Raw genomic sequence first — 14,418 nt, 5'->3', positions numbered from 1 at the left:
AAGGATTTTTACAACTAACGTGAACTGAAAAGTATAAACCAAGGCTACCAACAAGCTACAAGTCTGTTCATTATTTCCTCACTTACATCAGGGAGCATTGAGACAGTAATCTGAACCTGACCTACAGAAAGCAGTGATAAGAGAGAAAACAAAGAGCCAAAGAGAAAAATGTATGTGTTTATTGGAGAGTATCAATAGCACTCTGTATTAAAGGCTTTGAAAGATTCTTCACACCTCAAGAATTTCAACAATGGTTTATTGCTGGGTTTCCCCAAGTCCCTGAGCCCTTAAGTTCCTTCTATCAGGCAATGGTGAGAGCACAAAAAGGCCACAGGAAATAGCAAGCAACTACAGTATATTAATGTGTACAATATATTCATGGGATATGTTTTGCACACTATTAAACCTTATTATGAAGTCGCTCTCACATATGTAATACTAACAATGCTAAAACATTGTAGAGGAATATATTCACTGGAGCTCAGTTGCCACTACCATGCTCGGCTACCTTTGCAGATACTCTTATAAAGTCATTAAGAGTAGAGTGCCAACACAATGTTGTAAACCACCTTTCGCTAGTTAATCTGAATGGGTCATTTACTTTAAAGTTTGGAAGGACTTAATTATAGTTTAGCACTCTAAACACAAGCCAGGATCAGTGGCAAATCCTTTAATGGAATTGGGAAATTCTAAGGTAGAAATGTCCCCTTTTCTATATAAAATGCTATGAAACAAATAAAGCACTTGAAAAGATGTGACCCATGCATATCAGAGGGCAGAATTTGTTCCCTTTGTTGTTTGAAAAGAGAGGGTCACATCATGGCTGAGATCCTCAAATGGCATAAATCTCATAGCGTCACTGATTTGAATATAGCTATAGTAATTTATATCTGCTGAGGATGTAGCCCACTATTCTTCACTGTCTTTAAGACTTCTCAAGCTCTATTCTATACCTTCTGTGTGGATTTCTTTGTTTCAGTCTTGCTTTCTTCATTCTGTTGCTTGTCATGGTAGGTCTCCCACCTCTCATCTTTCATGGCAATGACAAACAGTTCATATTGTAACTATATTCATTCCTCAGTTCACTTAGGTTTTCAGTGCTACCATTCCCCCCGCCCCCATCCAATGAAATTTCTTTTTGGGGTCCGGGTGGTTGTGCCGTTATGAGGTCAAAGATCACAACTTTCTTCTTGCCCATGGTGACATAATACTTTGCTCTGTCTTTTTCTCTTTTTAGGGCCCTATGTGCCCTAAGGTAAGTGTTTATAGCTCTGTTTTTCTTTATGCAGCTGAATATTTATGTAAATTGTGGTTCCACTTTTGACTTGTTTTCATTATAAACCGGTAAACTTTTGCTGTTTAATGAGTGAACCAGAACTGGGTTGGAGGTTAACAAAATATCAGTCCTTAAAAAACATGATGAAAAGAGACACTATTATGGATAATTTTCAGAAGCATATTCCACATTTTCTGTCATTTTGACCTGGATGTTGTAACTAGGACAACATGGCTTTTTGAGGACGAGGGCTAGGAAGGTAAATCAATATTAGATTTTTATGCTCTAAAAACTTTAGAATCTTAAAAATGTATGTAAGTGTTATCTAAGCTTGAATTTAATCAATATGGTTTAACACTTTTACAAAACCTGAACCTTCGATCTATAGGCCCAATTCTCATTTATACTAAGGCGCAAAGGTGTGTGCAGGAATTTAAATTTGACCACTTTTGAAGGGTCATGGAACATGCCCCTGCCGAGGCCTTGGGACCAGAGGAGCTCTCTGCTCTTACTGATTATTGGGGGCGGGGGGGGTGGAAGGGGCCCATGCCACTGCTTGCCCTGTCTTGTGAATGCCTAAGGCTTCTTTACTCCATTCTAGTAAATTAGATTTGCACTCAGAGTAAGGTCCCTTTACATTGGCAAGCTGTATAAAGAGGTTTAGTGTGAATGAGAAGCAGGCTGTGTTTCACTGTATTCTTCCATCGTGGAGTATTTTTGTTTAAGCCCATATTTATACAGCGAGAACCTAATGTAATTGTATGGATTACTCTTTCTATCTTAAACACTATGCTCTTCTACCTTAATTACAGTCATTAATAAACTTCATCAGTTAATATTTTAGAGAGATCATAGGTGGCTGCTATATGAAAACTGCTTAAGAGGAGTATTTTTGTAACAGCAAAAAGGTGAGAAATTTTTGCCAACATTATTATACTATTTGTACCAAACCAAGCATTTCTATGTCCCAGATTCAGTCCACTACTCTGCTGGATGACGATGGTGGGGCGGGGGAGTGCATAAAAGCCTCTCCCTCTTGGCAATCAGGGCAGTATCCAAAGTCCATTATAATCACTGAAATGGCTCCGATTGAGCTCTGGTTTGGATCACAAGCTCTGGTTCGGCTCCACAGCTGGGCAGAATAGCTCCCCAGCAGTGCAGAAACAAATAGGAGAGAGAGGGATGGATCTATACATCACAAATTTATATCAAAAATGTAAATCTCAAAGCCATCCCACAATTTGGAATAACTGTCTTTCTCTGCTCAGAACTGCCCCAGAATGAGAACTGCTGAAGTGTTGTATTGTCAGATTTCAAGAAAACTGAATGCAGCAATGAGGAAGTTTGTACTGCACATCTCTGGCCAGTCTCTTATTTACAGGAGCAACCTGTTGATCTGTTACTGACATGGGCAATTCACAGCAAAAACATATAAACAGAAACAGAAAAATGTACATTTAGTGAAAATCAGCAGCTTTGTTGGTTTATTTCTAAATATAAGGAATCGCATGGTGTTTATTTGCTATAATTTCAGTAAATTTTAGAGATCTGGAAATTAATATACTTTGCACTACTATTGCATAGCACTTTTTGTCTGATGATCTCTAAAAGCTTTACAACTATCTTTAAACCAATCCTTGTAACACCCCAGTGAGATAAGTCATAGTATCCTAGGGTGGGTCTTGACCCCTTGAAAGAGGCAAAGTATGTAATTTAATAAGATAATCATTATCCATGATTTAGCTGTGGATGAGGACCCTGAATTTGCTTGTATAATCAAGAGCTAGCTGGATGATGCAACCAGTCCTATCTTGGTTTAGCATGCTCTAAATGGGGTACTCAATGCAGCATGAATTGGGAGTGTTGCAGGTGTAGCTGTGGTTTGCCTAGAATTTCAGATTTAGGGGATTTCAGAAGCGGGATGGTGACGTGTGCTAATTCTGTTTGATACCTTGACTCTGTGTGCTTGTATGGGTGGCAAGGACTGCATTTCATTGATTCCACTCTTTCCCACTGAAGAGATCCTTGAGGGCAGAGCTGGGCAATTGCTCTGAGAATTCTCTTATGTGTGATTCAGCCAGATTCTCTTCTGTCATTGTTCATGTTAAATGTGTACGGTTGGGGAGAGAGGGAGATGATTTGAATTGAACTACCATTAATGGGAAGTTCTTTCATCTGACCTGGATAGTTCAGTTTCTTTTCTGCCTATTGTTTAGCCCAATGAGAAGGACTGAATGAGAGAGAGAGAGATAGGCCAGATGATATCTAACAAAGCTGGTTTGCCCCATTGTAAAAGGATTTCACCTGCCCTTTGCCAAAGAGTTTCAGAATCTGGAAGTGTTATGGATGCTCAAGTGCTTCTGGACTAAAATATAACATCACAGAGAGAAGTTCTTCCCCCCCCCCATCTACATCTTGTTAGAAGTTAGCAAGTTTTCTCCTTGATGTGGACCTCACCAGTGTGATCTGTGACTTTTTCATTTCCAGATTACACAGTTACAAAGTGCTCTACATTGACCTATCCTGGAAGTCTACTTGGAAGCTGCAGCTAATACAGAATGTTTTAACATCTGTTATGTAAAATCTGCACTGCCTTCCAGTTTACCTCCAAACCAAAAGTTAGCAGCAAAACCAGGAATGGAATCCAAAAGACACTCAGTCTTCTGTTTTAATTACTAGATGCACTGGCTCTGTTAAATATACAAGACATTATTTGTAGGGCAGGGAACATACTTCCTGTGATCCAAGAAACTCTAGATGCCAACTGACAAAGGGAATTGGACCATATAGGGGTGCAAGGATCCTCTGGTTTTACCAAAAGGATGTCATGTAAGGTCTCTAATGAAAGCCTGTGGCTCACCATTCATCATAGCCATTGAGAGATGTATGTATGGAAAATATGTGAGCAGTTATGTATATGTACTAAACATGTTCTGTTGGTCTGTAGTTGAAAAGCAGGTCACCCAAAGTTAGCATATCTTGTGAAAATCTTCTACAGACAGTGGGAGACACTTATCTCTACGGTGGACCATTATGTATTGTATGTCAGACATACATTTTAAGTGAAATTCTAATTAAGAGCTGGCAGAGACTTCAGATGAAAATTAACACGAAGGGGTAAATGGGCAGAAGGGAAGGAACCCTATTTTGAGGTGAACAACAAAATTCTGTTCTGATATATTTCGGAGTGCAGAAAAACACCCTGGCATTCCTTCAGTCTGTGAATATGAGCTGCCAGCAGGCTTGATCTTATGAGAAAAGATCTAAACCAAACTGGTTGAAAACCTTGGGGAAAGAACTTGGGGTAAGCTGTCTAATAGGAGATAGGTGAATACCTCGTTAGTTAAGTTTAGTCTCTAGAAAGCATGATATGATGTTGTCTTATATGAAACCATTTGTTCCCATCTCTCACACTGGTTTTTATTTGAGTTTCTATTTTTTTCTTGAATAAATTTCCTTTTGTTATATAATTGAACTCAAGTGCTATGCATAATACAGGAGTGCTGATCTAACTATGAAACATTGTCCTTTGGGAGCAGAGGATCTGGGATTTCTGTGTGTATCTAGTGTTCAGGGGCTGGATACCACATTAGGACACTTTGAAGGGTCTCAGGGGTTGGGGTGCATATGTTGACAACCTGGAGGCTTAAGACAGGCTGGGGTAGCCCAGAAGAGAATACTTGAATGGATGATGGGCTGGTTGCATTAGGGAGCTAACATTCAGCTAGTATAGGCAGGACTCCCTCACTCTGGAGGCTGGTGGTAACAAGGGGACTCTCAGCCCTGAGTCCAAAGAAGCATCACACTTCTTACCTGAGTCTGTCTCTGTCAATTAAAATTAGGAAAGGGAAAATTTAGAAAGAATACAAGGAAGTATTTCCTGTGAGTAAGATGCATTAAGCCGTGGAATAGCCTTCCAAGGAAGTGATAGAATGCCCAATGCTTGGGACTTTTAGAACTAGATATTGTAGGCAACAGTCCTCCACTGGCAGGGAGATAGACTGGATGATCTAATACACATTTCTGACTTTTATTATTCTAGGGATTTTGAAGATATGATCTCTCAGTGATGACCTATATTCAGTTTTTTATTAAGCATTAATCTATTATACTGAATTGTAAAGTGATTTTATGATATAGACAAAGGACTACCCGAGGTAGATTACAATAATGAAATTCACATGACTTTCCCCTAAAATCATAAGCTTCCATGGGCAATCTACCTCTCTATACAATGCTATTATTAATACAATTTAAATTTCTATTTCATTGTTAATAAAATATTTTTAAAACAATGAATGAGTCCTGCATGTTGAATGTTATTTTCTGTGTTCAGGCTTTTATTTTTTTCCCATTACTTTTCTGTCTCTCAATATACACTTTCAAATTCAACATTCTGGCAAATGATTTGACCATTTCAGGACTAAGATTATTGTTCTTAGTTTATGTAGACTATCAATCCAATTAATGGTGACACTTAACTGGGCTGGTTGCCAATAGAGCTGAGCAAAAATTAGAAGTATTTTCCTTCTGATATTCTTTTATTTTAACATTTTGTCCCAAATCAGAACAAAAATTTAAAATATTTTTATTGTGAAACAAAACATTATGAAATTTTTGAGTCAGAATGGTGAAACATTTTGCTTCAGACACAATCTCTACCTAAAGGGAACCAGTTTCCCTGTGGTTTTGTTTTGTATCTCTTCCTAGGATTTTTTTGGGTTACTTTTCCCCCATACTGGATGTCTGGGACCTTTAAGATAGAAGTTATCTATTATCTACCCTGAAGGACTGGCATTTTCTTTTTCTTTTTGAGCCCATCGTCCTTTGGCGGTGTTTGTAGCTGTACCTTGATGTCTCTTTTCTGTTTCATTGCCGTCTCCTATTGTGATCTCTTTCCTTTTCAGCTCCCACCTCCCCTATCCTAGAGCTGTCTGTACCACTTTGCTTTGAGATCATCTTGAGAGAAAACAGGGTTTTCAGATTCCCTTCCCCAAAAGTGCCATGGCAAAATCTGCCACGAATGTGAAGGGAAGGGAGAAGGAGCAAGTGAACAAATTGAGTCAGGACTGCCCTTACTAAATCTGTGTCTCCACTGCACTAAAGCAAGCAGCTAGGATTCTGTGAGTGTAAAGAGTGACCCTGAAGCTGTTCTATATACAGCAACATCTAACTGCTCAGCAGGAATGTAGAGCACCGAGGAGCAGGCCTTGACTGTAATGGAGGCATGTGTTAGTTCTGAGGTTTATTTTACAGACCCAGGTTTCATAGTTGCTTAAAGTCTCTCCAATTTGGGTCTCAACCTCAGTTTCTGATATAAATTAAGTTTACAAAAATTACCTGGTTTTACAATGAAAACATGCTGGTGCACGAATATTACCTACATATAGCCAGACCAATCAATGTCAGAATAAGCACATTTGTATGTTAAACAGTTCTTCTAATCTATTACTTATTTCTTTTCACAAACACTATACTATTTTTTCTTGGAAATACAGCTTCTTTATTAATATATATTTCTTGAAGCAGATTCATCTTCCTTTCAAATATTCCCCCATCACAATGAAATCTGATTTAGCAAGTGGGTGACTGATCCTCTAACTGATTTCAACTCAGCTAATATATTTTAAATTGCAGTATATTTGTATTCTGAGTCAGTCTTTGTACTTTAGTAACTGATAATATAGAGCCAAATCCTGAGGTCTTTAGAACAATGGGAACGTGCCAGTCAAACTGAGTGATAGGACCTTAGGATTTCCCCAGTGATAGCATAAATGGTAATTAACACATTCAATCTTTCCGTTAACATTTAAATCAAGCTATTACAAATTTAATTTATTTTTGTTCCATCTTTTAATTATTTTATTTTTCCTCCTCTACAGCTGATAACTATCAGCTATACCTTTTACAGGTGAAGATCCAGAAATCTGGAGCTTACATGCAAATGGCGAAATACCACAATTTGTAGACTCCATGAATATGAATTACTTACTATTTGTGCATATTCTTCATTTTTATTTTATCACGAAGAGCTGTTTTCTCTACTCCTGCTTCCCCCTCACAATGTTAGTTGCTCTGATACAGTGATAGGCAGGCTATAAAAATCAATAAAATAAATACATTTTCTAGATGTTTAAGGTACGTTTTAAGCCCTTGTGCAACTGAAGCACAAATACAAGTTCAGCACAAATTAAATGTTTGGGTTTGTGATTTTAAAAATATTTATTCACTAACAACCTGATGAAGTTTCATTATCATGAATTGTCAGCAGCCACTAAGACGGGAGGGAACTGAGGCACCCAAACAGTCTCAGGTGAAGTCAGGAAAATGCCACATAACTCCATTAATGTTACAGACCCAACTACCTGACTCCCTGAGAGCGGGCACCTCCAGGCCCCACCATATCCTGCTCTCCCCTCTTCTGTCCACCTTTGAAAGCCCCCTCTTTGCTGTGTTCAGCGGAGTGCAAGGCACTCAGCCCCCAATGCCCTCCGTTTCTGTGGTCTGTATGGGGTTGACACATTCTACCCACACTCATCTAGTACAGCCACAGACCTAAGCAACCTAGTTGAGACTGCTGATACAAGGGTAGAGGATCCAACCCCCACTTCCTATTTAAGTCTGACTTTCAATCAGGAACTGAGGAGAAAGCACACCCGTCAGAGTCTCCTGGGGAAAATTGGAGGCTTAAAAGATTTGAACGCAATAGCTAAGCATATGAATGGCCAACATGGGTCTGACCCAATGGTCCATCTAGCCCAATATCCTGTTTTCTGACAGTGGCCAATGCCAGATGCTTCAAAGGGAATGAACATAGGGTAATTATTGAGTGATCCACCCCATCATCCAGTCCCAGTTTCTGGCAGTCAGAAGCTTAGGGACACCCAGAACATGGGACTGCATCCCTGACCAGCTTGGCTTATCTAGTTCTTTTTTTAATCCATTTATAGTTTTGGCCTTCACAACATCTCTGTCAATAAGTTCCACAGGTTGACTGTGCGTTGTGTGAAGAAGTACATCCTTTTGTTTATTTTAGATCTGCTGAATATCATTTTCTTTGGGTGACCCCTGGTTCTTCTATTATGTGAAGGGATAAATAACACTTCCTTATCCACTTTCTCCACACTATTTATGATTTTGTAGACCTCTATCAAATCCCCTCTAAACTATCTTTTTCCAGGCTGAATAGTGCCAGTCTTTTTAATCTCATACGGAAGCTGTTCCATTCCCGTAATCATTTTTGTTGCCCTTCTCTGTATCTTTTCCAGTTCTAATATTTTATTTTTTTTGAGATGGGACAACCAGAACTGCACGCAGTATTCAAGGTGCGGGCATGCCATGGATTTTTATATTGGCATTATGATATTTTTATCTACCCCTTTCCTAATGGTTCCTAACATTCTATTAGCTTTTTTGCACATTGAGCAGATGTTTTCAGAGAACTGTCCACGATGATTTCAAGATTTTTCTTGATCGATAACAGCTAATTTAGACTCCATCATTTTGTATGTATGGGTGGTATTGTTTTCCAGTGTGCATTACTTTGCATTCATCAACACTGAATTTCATCTGCCATTTGGTTGCCTAATCACACAGTTTTGTGAGATCTCTTTGTAACGCTTTGTAGTCAGCTTTGGACTTAACACCAGTGCTGCTGGTGGCCTATGTGTACAGTTTTAAGAAGCTTTTGCACAATGAAAACATTGACTGTCTGTTAATCTGGAATTTCAGAACTGCTACCAGAGGGGTTGACTGTGCCATACTAACTGGCAAAGCAGAACCCCACTAATCCCAGTAGTGCGCCAGGAGTTTTCAGAGCTCGCAGGCACCCAGCACTAGGCTACATGCCAGTACTACACACCTTTATGGGATGAATCTTACTCTGCCCTGGAACTGTCGCTGGTGCATAGGAGGGAGAACAGAACCTCCCTGCCACCAGCCTGCTTCTCTCTTCTATCTGAGGGCTGTTCAGTGCCCCAAGGACAGAAGGTCAGAGCACTGCCTCTGTCTCTGAGGACTACATAGTAATCCTCTACAGTTCCTAATATCTGTATATTTGCTGCATGAACCTCATCCTTCGTATCCATAGTAGGTCTTTCTATTGATTTCAGTGGGCATTCAGGCCCTTTATACTTCCATAGAACTAGAATGCAGTTTGCATGAAAGGCTCCTCGAAAAATAACGTTGGATTGTAATCAATCATTTTTAACGCTTTAAATGTACAAAAATAGTCTGAAACATAGCACATTCTTCTGTATCGTATATATATGATATAGTTGTATTATCATCATTTGGAGTAGCCCTATATACAATATAAGTTGTATTATCATCATTTAATAAAGTAATCCTTCTTGAGCAGTTGATTTTCTTTAATTAGTCTAATCCTTATTTGAGAGAATATAATTCTACCGGTAATGCACTGAAAAGCTGCAGAGTAGACAGTTTGTATTAAAGTTGCAAATATATATATATTTGCAACTTTAATACAGACAGAATTTAATGTTTTTTGGTGGGAAGGCAGAAATATCACCTAAATTGTGACCATGACTGCCAGGTTTTAACTAGTAAATTGATGTTTATTGTAACATATTGTAAATAATGGCCAGCTCATAGCAATAGTGATACTTGCTAGAATATCTGCATTGCTACAAGGAAGACTGCAAAATCAAAATCATTCTACATGAAGACAAATTTTTCAAAATATAATTTTGATCTGGTGGTCCGTAGCAATAACTGACGTTTATTTGTTTAAAAAAAGCACATATAGGGCCACATATTCTCCTGCTTCCTTTGCATTGTTCAGGTGGCTCCAATGGGATAGAAAGCATCTACATTTGGCAAGCTGAGTAGAGGGGATCTTTCAGCTGGCCTGGAGCAGAGCTGGCATACCTAATCCCTCTGCCGGTCCCCAAATGTGGCACTAGAGTAGGGTGCTGGGAATGGATGATGAGTGATTGTATCTGAGCGCACTGCATTCTAGTTTATAGTTCCTTGAGGACGGCTGTCAGCTGATGGAGTTTGGAGTAGCCCTGTCACTAGGCTAAACTCAACACACCTGTGCCCCAGCCAGAGCATCAGGGTGCTACAAGCTGCCTCCTGACAGCTTCCTTCGTCCCCAACCTCTTGTGCATCCTTCTTTTCTTTGTTAAACTCTCAATGCATTTTATCTTAAAGTATCATGTAAGCTTTCTGGAGCACAGACTGTATCTTACTAAGTGTCTTTACAGTGCCAAGCACTGTGGAGACCTGACCAAAGCTGGGGCCCCTAGGTGTTACCGGGAATATAATTACGGTAATCATACATCCATACCTGTCTAACCATTTTGATGGCAGAATGAAGAATGATTATTACCCAATGGAAAGAGAAATACATTCTGAAATGTAAACAGTTGAATTTCTTCTTGTATTTTGACTGTCTGAGTTGTTCTTTTTTCCTTCTCAATATGGTTGCTGACATCCTGGCCCAGGGTTGTGTTAGTGATTTGTTTGGCATTGGCAGACTCATGTAATATTGAAAATAAAAATTAAAAGCTTTATTTAAAAATAATCACTTCCCCATCCTGCATGTTGTCAAATATGAATTTCAGCATCTTTAATCTTTAGGGTATGGCAAACCTCCCATAAAACCATAAGTTGTATTATCATCATTTAATAAAGTAATCCTTCTTGAGCAGTTGATTTTCTTTAATTATGCTAATCCTTATTTGAGAGAATATAATTCTACCGGTAATGCACTGAAAAGCTGCAGAGTAGACAAGTACATAAAATGCCTGTACCTAGCCTTAAAGTGGAAATATTATGCAAATACATGACAATATACAGTGCATTCTTTCTCTCTTCATTTTTTGAATATAAACAAAATGTATATGAATTCTTCTATGCCTATTCTTTTTTTAGGTCCTGAGGAAATAGAATTCAAGTGTCCCCTGAATCATATTACTTGCATCGGTACAAACAGATGTATTCACTTGTCCCAACTCTGCAATGGTGTATATGACTGTTCAGACGGGTATGATGAAGGAGTACATTGTCGGGGTAAGTGAATATGTTGGGGAAAAAATTTCCACCAACTTCACGTCTTTCAAAAGGTTGCCTTTTTAAGTGTGAGTTCAAAGTGATTCAGTAAACTTCTTCTTTTAACCATATGCTTTTAAAATAAGTATGTACGTTATTACATTTAGTATACATTTCAAAGCCAGCTTTTAAAAAAAAATCTTTATTTTGAAAGAACCGTGGGTAAAAAATACCTACAGGCTTTCTAGCATTTTTCTTTAAAAATTACAAAGTTTGTATGAAAGAGTTGTTTGCACCAAAAGAAGTATGTACAAACCTCTTCTTTGGAGTATAGAAAATAGGTAACACTTTTTTGCCACTAATCCCTTTTTCCCCTAAAACTCTGTTGTTTAAAAAAGTCAAAAACAATTGGAAACAATTGGAAAGAATATGTAAAGAATTTGACACTTTTAGTGTGTTATGACATTAGGTTTTTCCAATCAAAATCATTTTCCTTTCAGATTTTGTTTTCATAAAGGTTAACACTATTTGATTTCATCTCACTTTTATATTCAAATAATTATATTCAAATTCAAAGGGTGAGTTTGTCTTACTTCTATCTGTAAGGAATTCATAAATAATACTCATGAAATCTAAACACCCCACCTCACCCAACGCAAAAAACCTTGCTCAAACAAAAGTAAACATCATGGATCATCATCTGATCTAAATGAATATAGCTGAATTGTCGTAAACTGAACTATGCAGTTTTACAGTAGCTGAGGATATGGTGCATAGGATAGATCCTCTATTAACTATATTTTCACAGTGAAAGGGATCAAGTGTCAAACATAAAGTGTCTGCTTCTTTAGTCCTTATTCGGAAAAACTCACTCTGAGTTTGATAGGTGTTTTGCCTGTGTATCGACTTTAGGATTGGTCCTGAACAGAGTAATGGATAAATGAAATCAGCAAAAGCATCTCTGGGGCACATTGACGTGTGCTAAGTTACAAATAAGTACTACATAGAAAAGAGCGTTTATCAGTTATTCACAATTAAAAAATAATCCTCAATAGATGTATTTACATATTTAAACTACTCTGGACAGAGGATTAAAAAAAGCTAATTCAAATAGTGGACAATGGTTTTTGTTCATTAGGAATTTAAAACCTTAAACATAAGGAGATTAATAGTATGGTGGAACCAGGAGACGAAGTGGATTAAAATTTAAGGCCTTACTTAAAGCATAAATTAAACAGGTTCTTTGTTTTCTCCAATTGTCATTTTGCAGGGCTAACCTGCGCTTTGGAATAATAGGAATAACTGCTTTGGGGACAGGTTTTTTTAAATTTTCTGTTAAAATTACCTTTTTAAGGCTGATGTGGCCTCTACCTTCTTATGTGATCACTAAATATTCTAATGTATGTGGTATTTTCCCAGTGGTAAATTTCTTGTGCCGTACATTTTATAAATATGACCTGACTTTAATATCTCACTCTCATAGAGTACAGTAAAGTTTAGGAAAATGTGCTGAGTATTGACAGTTGATTTTAGCCCTAACTTGAATACACAAAATTTAATACTGTATGGTGAAGTGGTTATGTACTAAAAATTGAGTAAGAATTGTTAGCCAAACTTCCAAATACAAAATCCCTATTTAGAGTAGTCCTCCATTAATACTGCTGGGAAATAGATAACTATGCACATAAATATTGATCTGAGTGGCAATTACCCATTTTGCACATATATAACTGATGTGAAAATATGTCCCTAAATTAAAGGGCACTTGTTTCCTCTAATAAAGTTAGAGACTGAAGAAATGAATCCAAAAAGTAAAAAGAAAAAAAATCTGTCAACCAAATAATTTAAAAAAAAAAAATAGGGTTACACTTTATAACAAGGACACTGTAATCACAATGTCATTAAATTACCCTTATAGTAGAAACTTATTACATGATTTGATACCAGTAACTACCAGTAAATCATTCTCCATAAAGTTCACTACCTGAAATAATTACTGGATAAATAACATGGAGTTAACATGCCTAGATTATAATAGTATACATATTAAGGAGGACACCAAAGAGTAATCATGAATCAGTCATGTTGTTAACCTTCTGCCTATATCAACTATTGTTTTTGAAATACTGCATACTGTAGCTGTAATTAATTAGAGTACTAATATTTTAAAGAGTAACCAGTATCTGAACAAAATAATTTTTGTTTTAGGAAACCTAGCAGAAAATATTATTTCTTCATGGCACTGGCACAGGGCCGCCCAGAGGGGGGAGCAAAGGGGGCAATTTGCCCCAGGCCCCGGGCTCCGCAAGGGCCCCCAAGAGAAGAGCGAAGGCTCCTGCCTCCGCCCCTCTCCTGGAGCCTCAGCGCATCAAGCGCCGAGCCTCCGCCGGGGCCCCTGAGCCCCACCCCGATCCGAGCCGCGTGGTGAGGGGGCGGGGCTGGGAGCTCCAACGGGGCCTGAGCCCCGCCCCGCTCAGAGTGGCGTGGGGAGGGGGCGAGGCAGCTGCCTCCACTCGGCGTGGAGCTCACAGCCCCGCCCCCTCACCACGCGGCTCTGAGCGGGACGGAGCCTTGGCCCCGCCGGAGACGTGCTCGGGTAAGAGGCTGGGGCCGGGGCCGGGGGGGGAAGCGGGACCCGCCGCCGCCGCCGAAGCGCAGCCCGGTCTTCGGCGGCGGGGGGCCCCTTCTGTTCCGGGATCCGCCGCCGAAGTGCCCCGAAGGCCCGCGGCGGGGACCCCCCACCCGCCACTGAATTACCGCCGAAGACCGGGCTGCGCTTCGGCGGCGGGTCACGCTTCGGCGGTAATTCGGCGGCGGGGGGCTCCCGCCGCGGGTCTTCGGGGCACTTTGGCGGCGGGTCCCGGATCGGAAGGGGCCCCCCCCCGCCGAAGACCCCGGGCCCCCGGAATCCTCTGGGCGGCCCTGCACTGGCAAAAGAGACTCTTATCTGCATTTTGTGTTAATTAATGAAATTGTTAATCTAAAAACATTTTCAGTTCATCAGAAAGGTAATGGAAAAACCTTAAATAATGATCTCAAACACTACACATGTTCTATTGAAGTGGTTGCATTAGCCTGATATGTTACTTAGGATAGCCATATCACCATGTGCGTGCATATGCATGTGT

General features: G+C 39.4%; 1 protein-coding gene across 1 annotated transcript in view; it reads left to right on the top strand.

Moving 5' to 3' along the window:
- Window positions 1-14,418, top strand: part of LRP1B (LDL receptor related protein 1B) — a 1,288,869-nt gene that overhangs the window by 427,618 nt on the left and 846,833 nt on the right. The window contains exon 5 of the mRNA XM_045032831.1: window positions 11,174-11,311. Coding sequence (XP_044888766.1) covers window positions 11,174-11,311 — 138 coding nt within the window. The remainder of the gene's footprint in view (window positions 1-11,173; window positions 11,312-14,418) is intronic.

Source organism: Mauremys mutica, chromosome 10, assembly GCF_020497125.1.
Source record: "Mauremys mutica isolate MM-2020 ecotype Southern chromosome 10, ASM2049712v1, whole genome shotgun sequence".
NCBI lineage: Eukaryota > Metazoa > Chordata > Testudines > Geoemydidae > Mauremys > Mauremys mutica.
The sequence above is the reverse complement of the archived record's forward strand: the minus strand, read 5'-3'. Positions and strand labels throughout refer to the sequence as shown.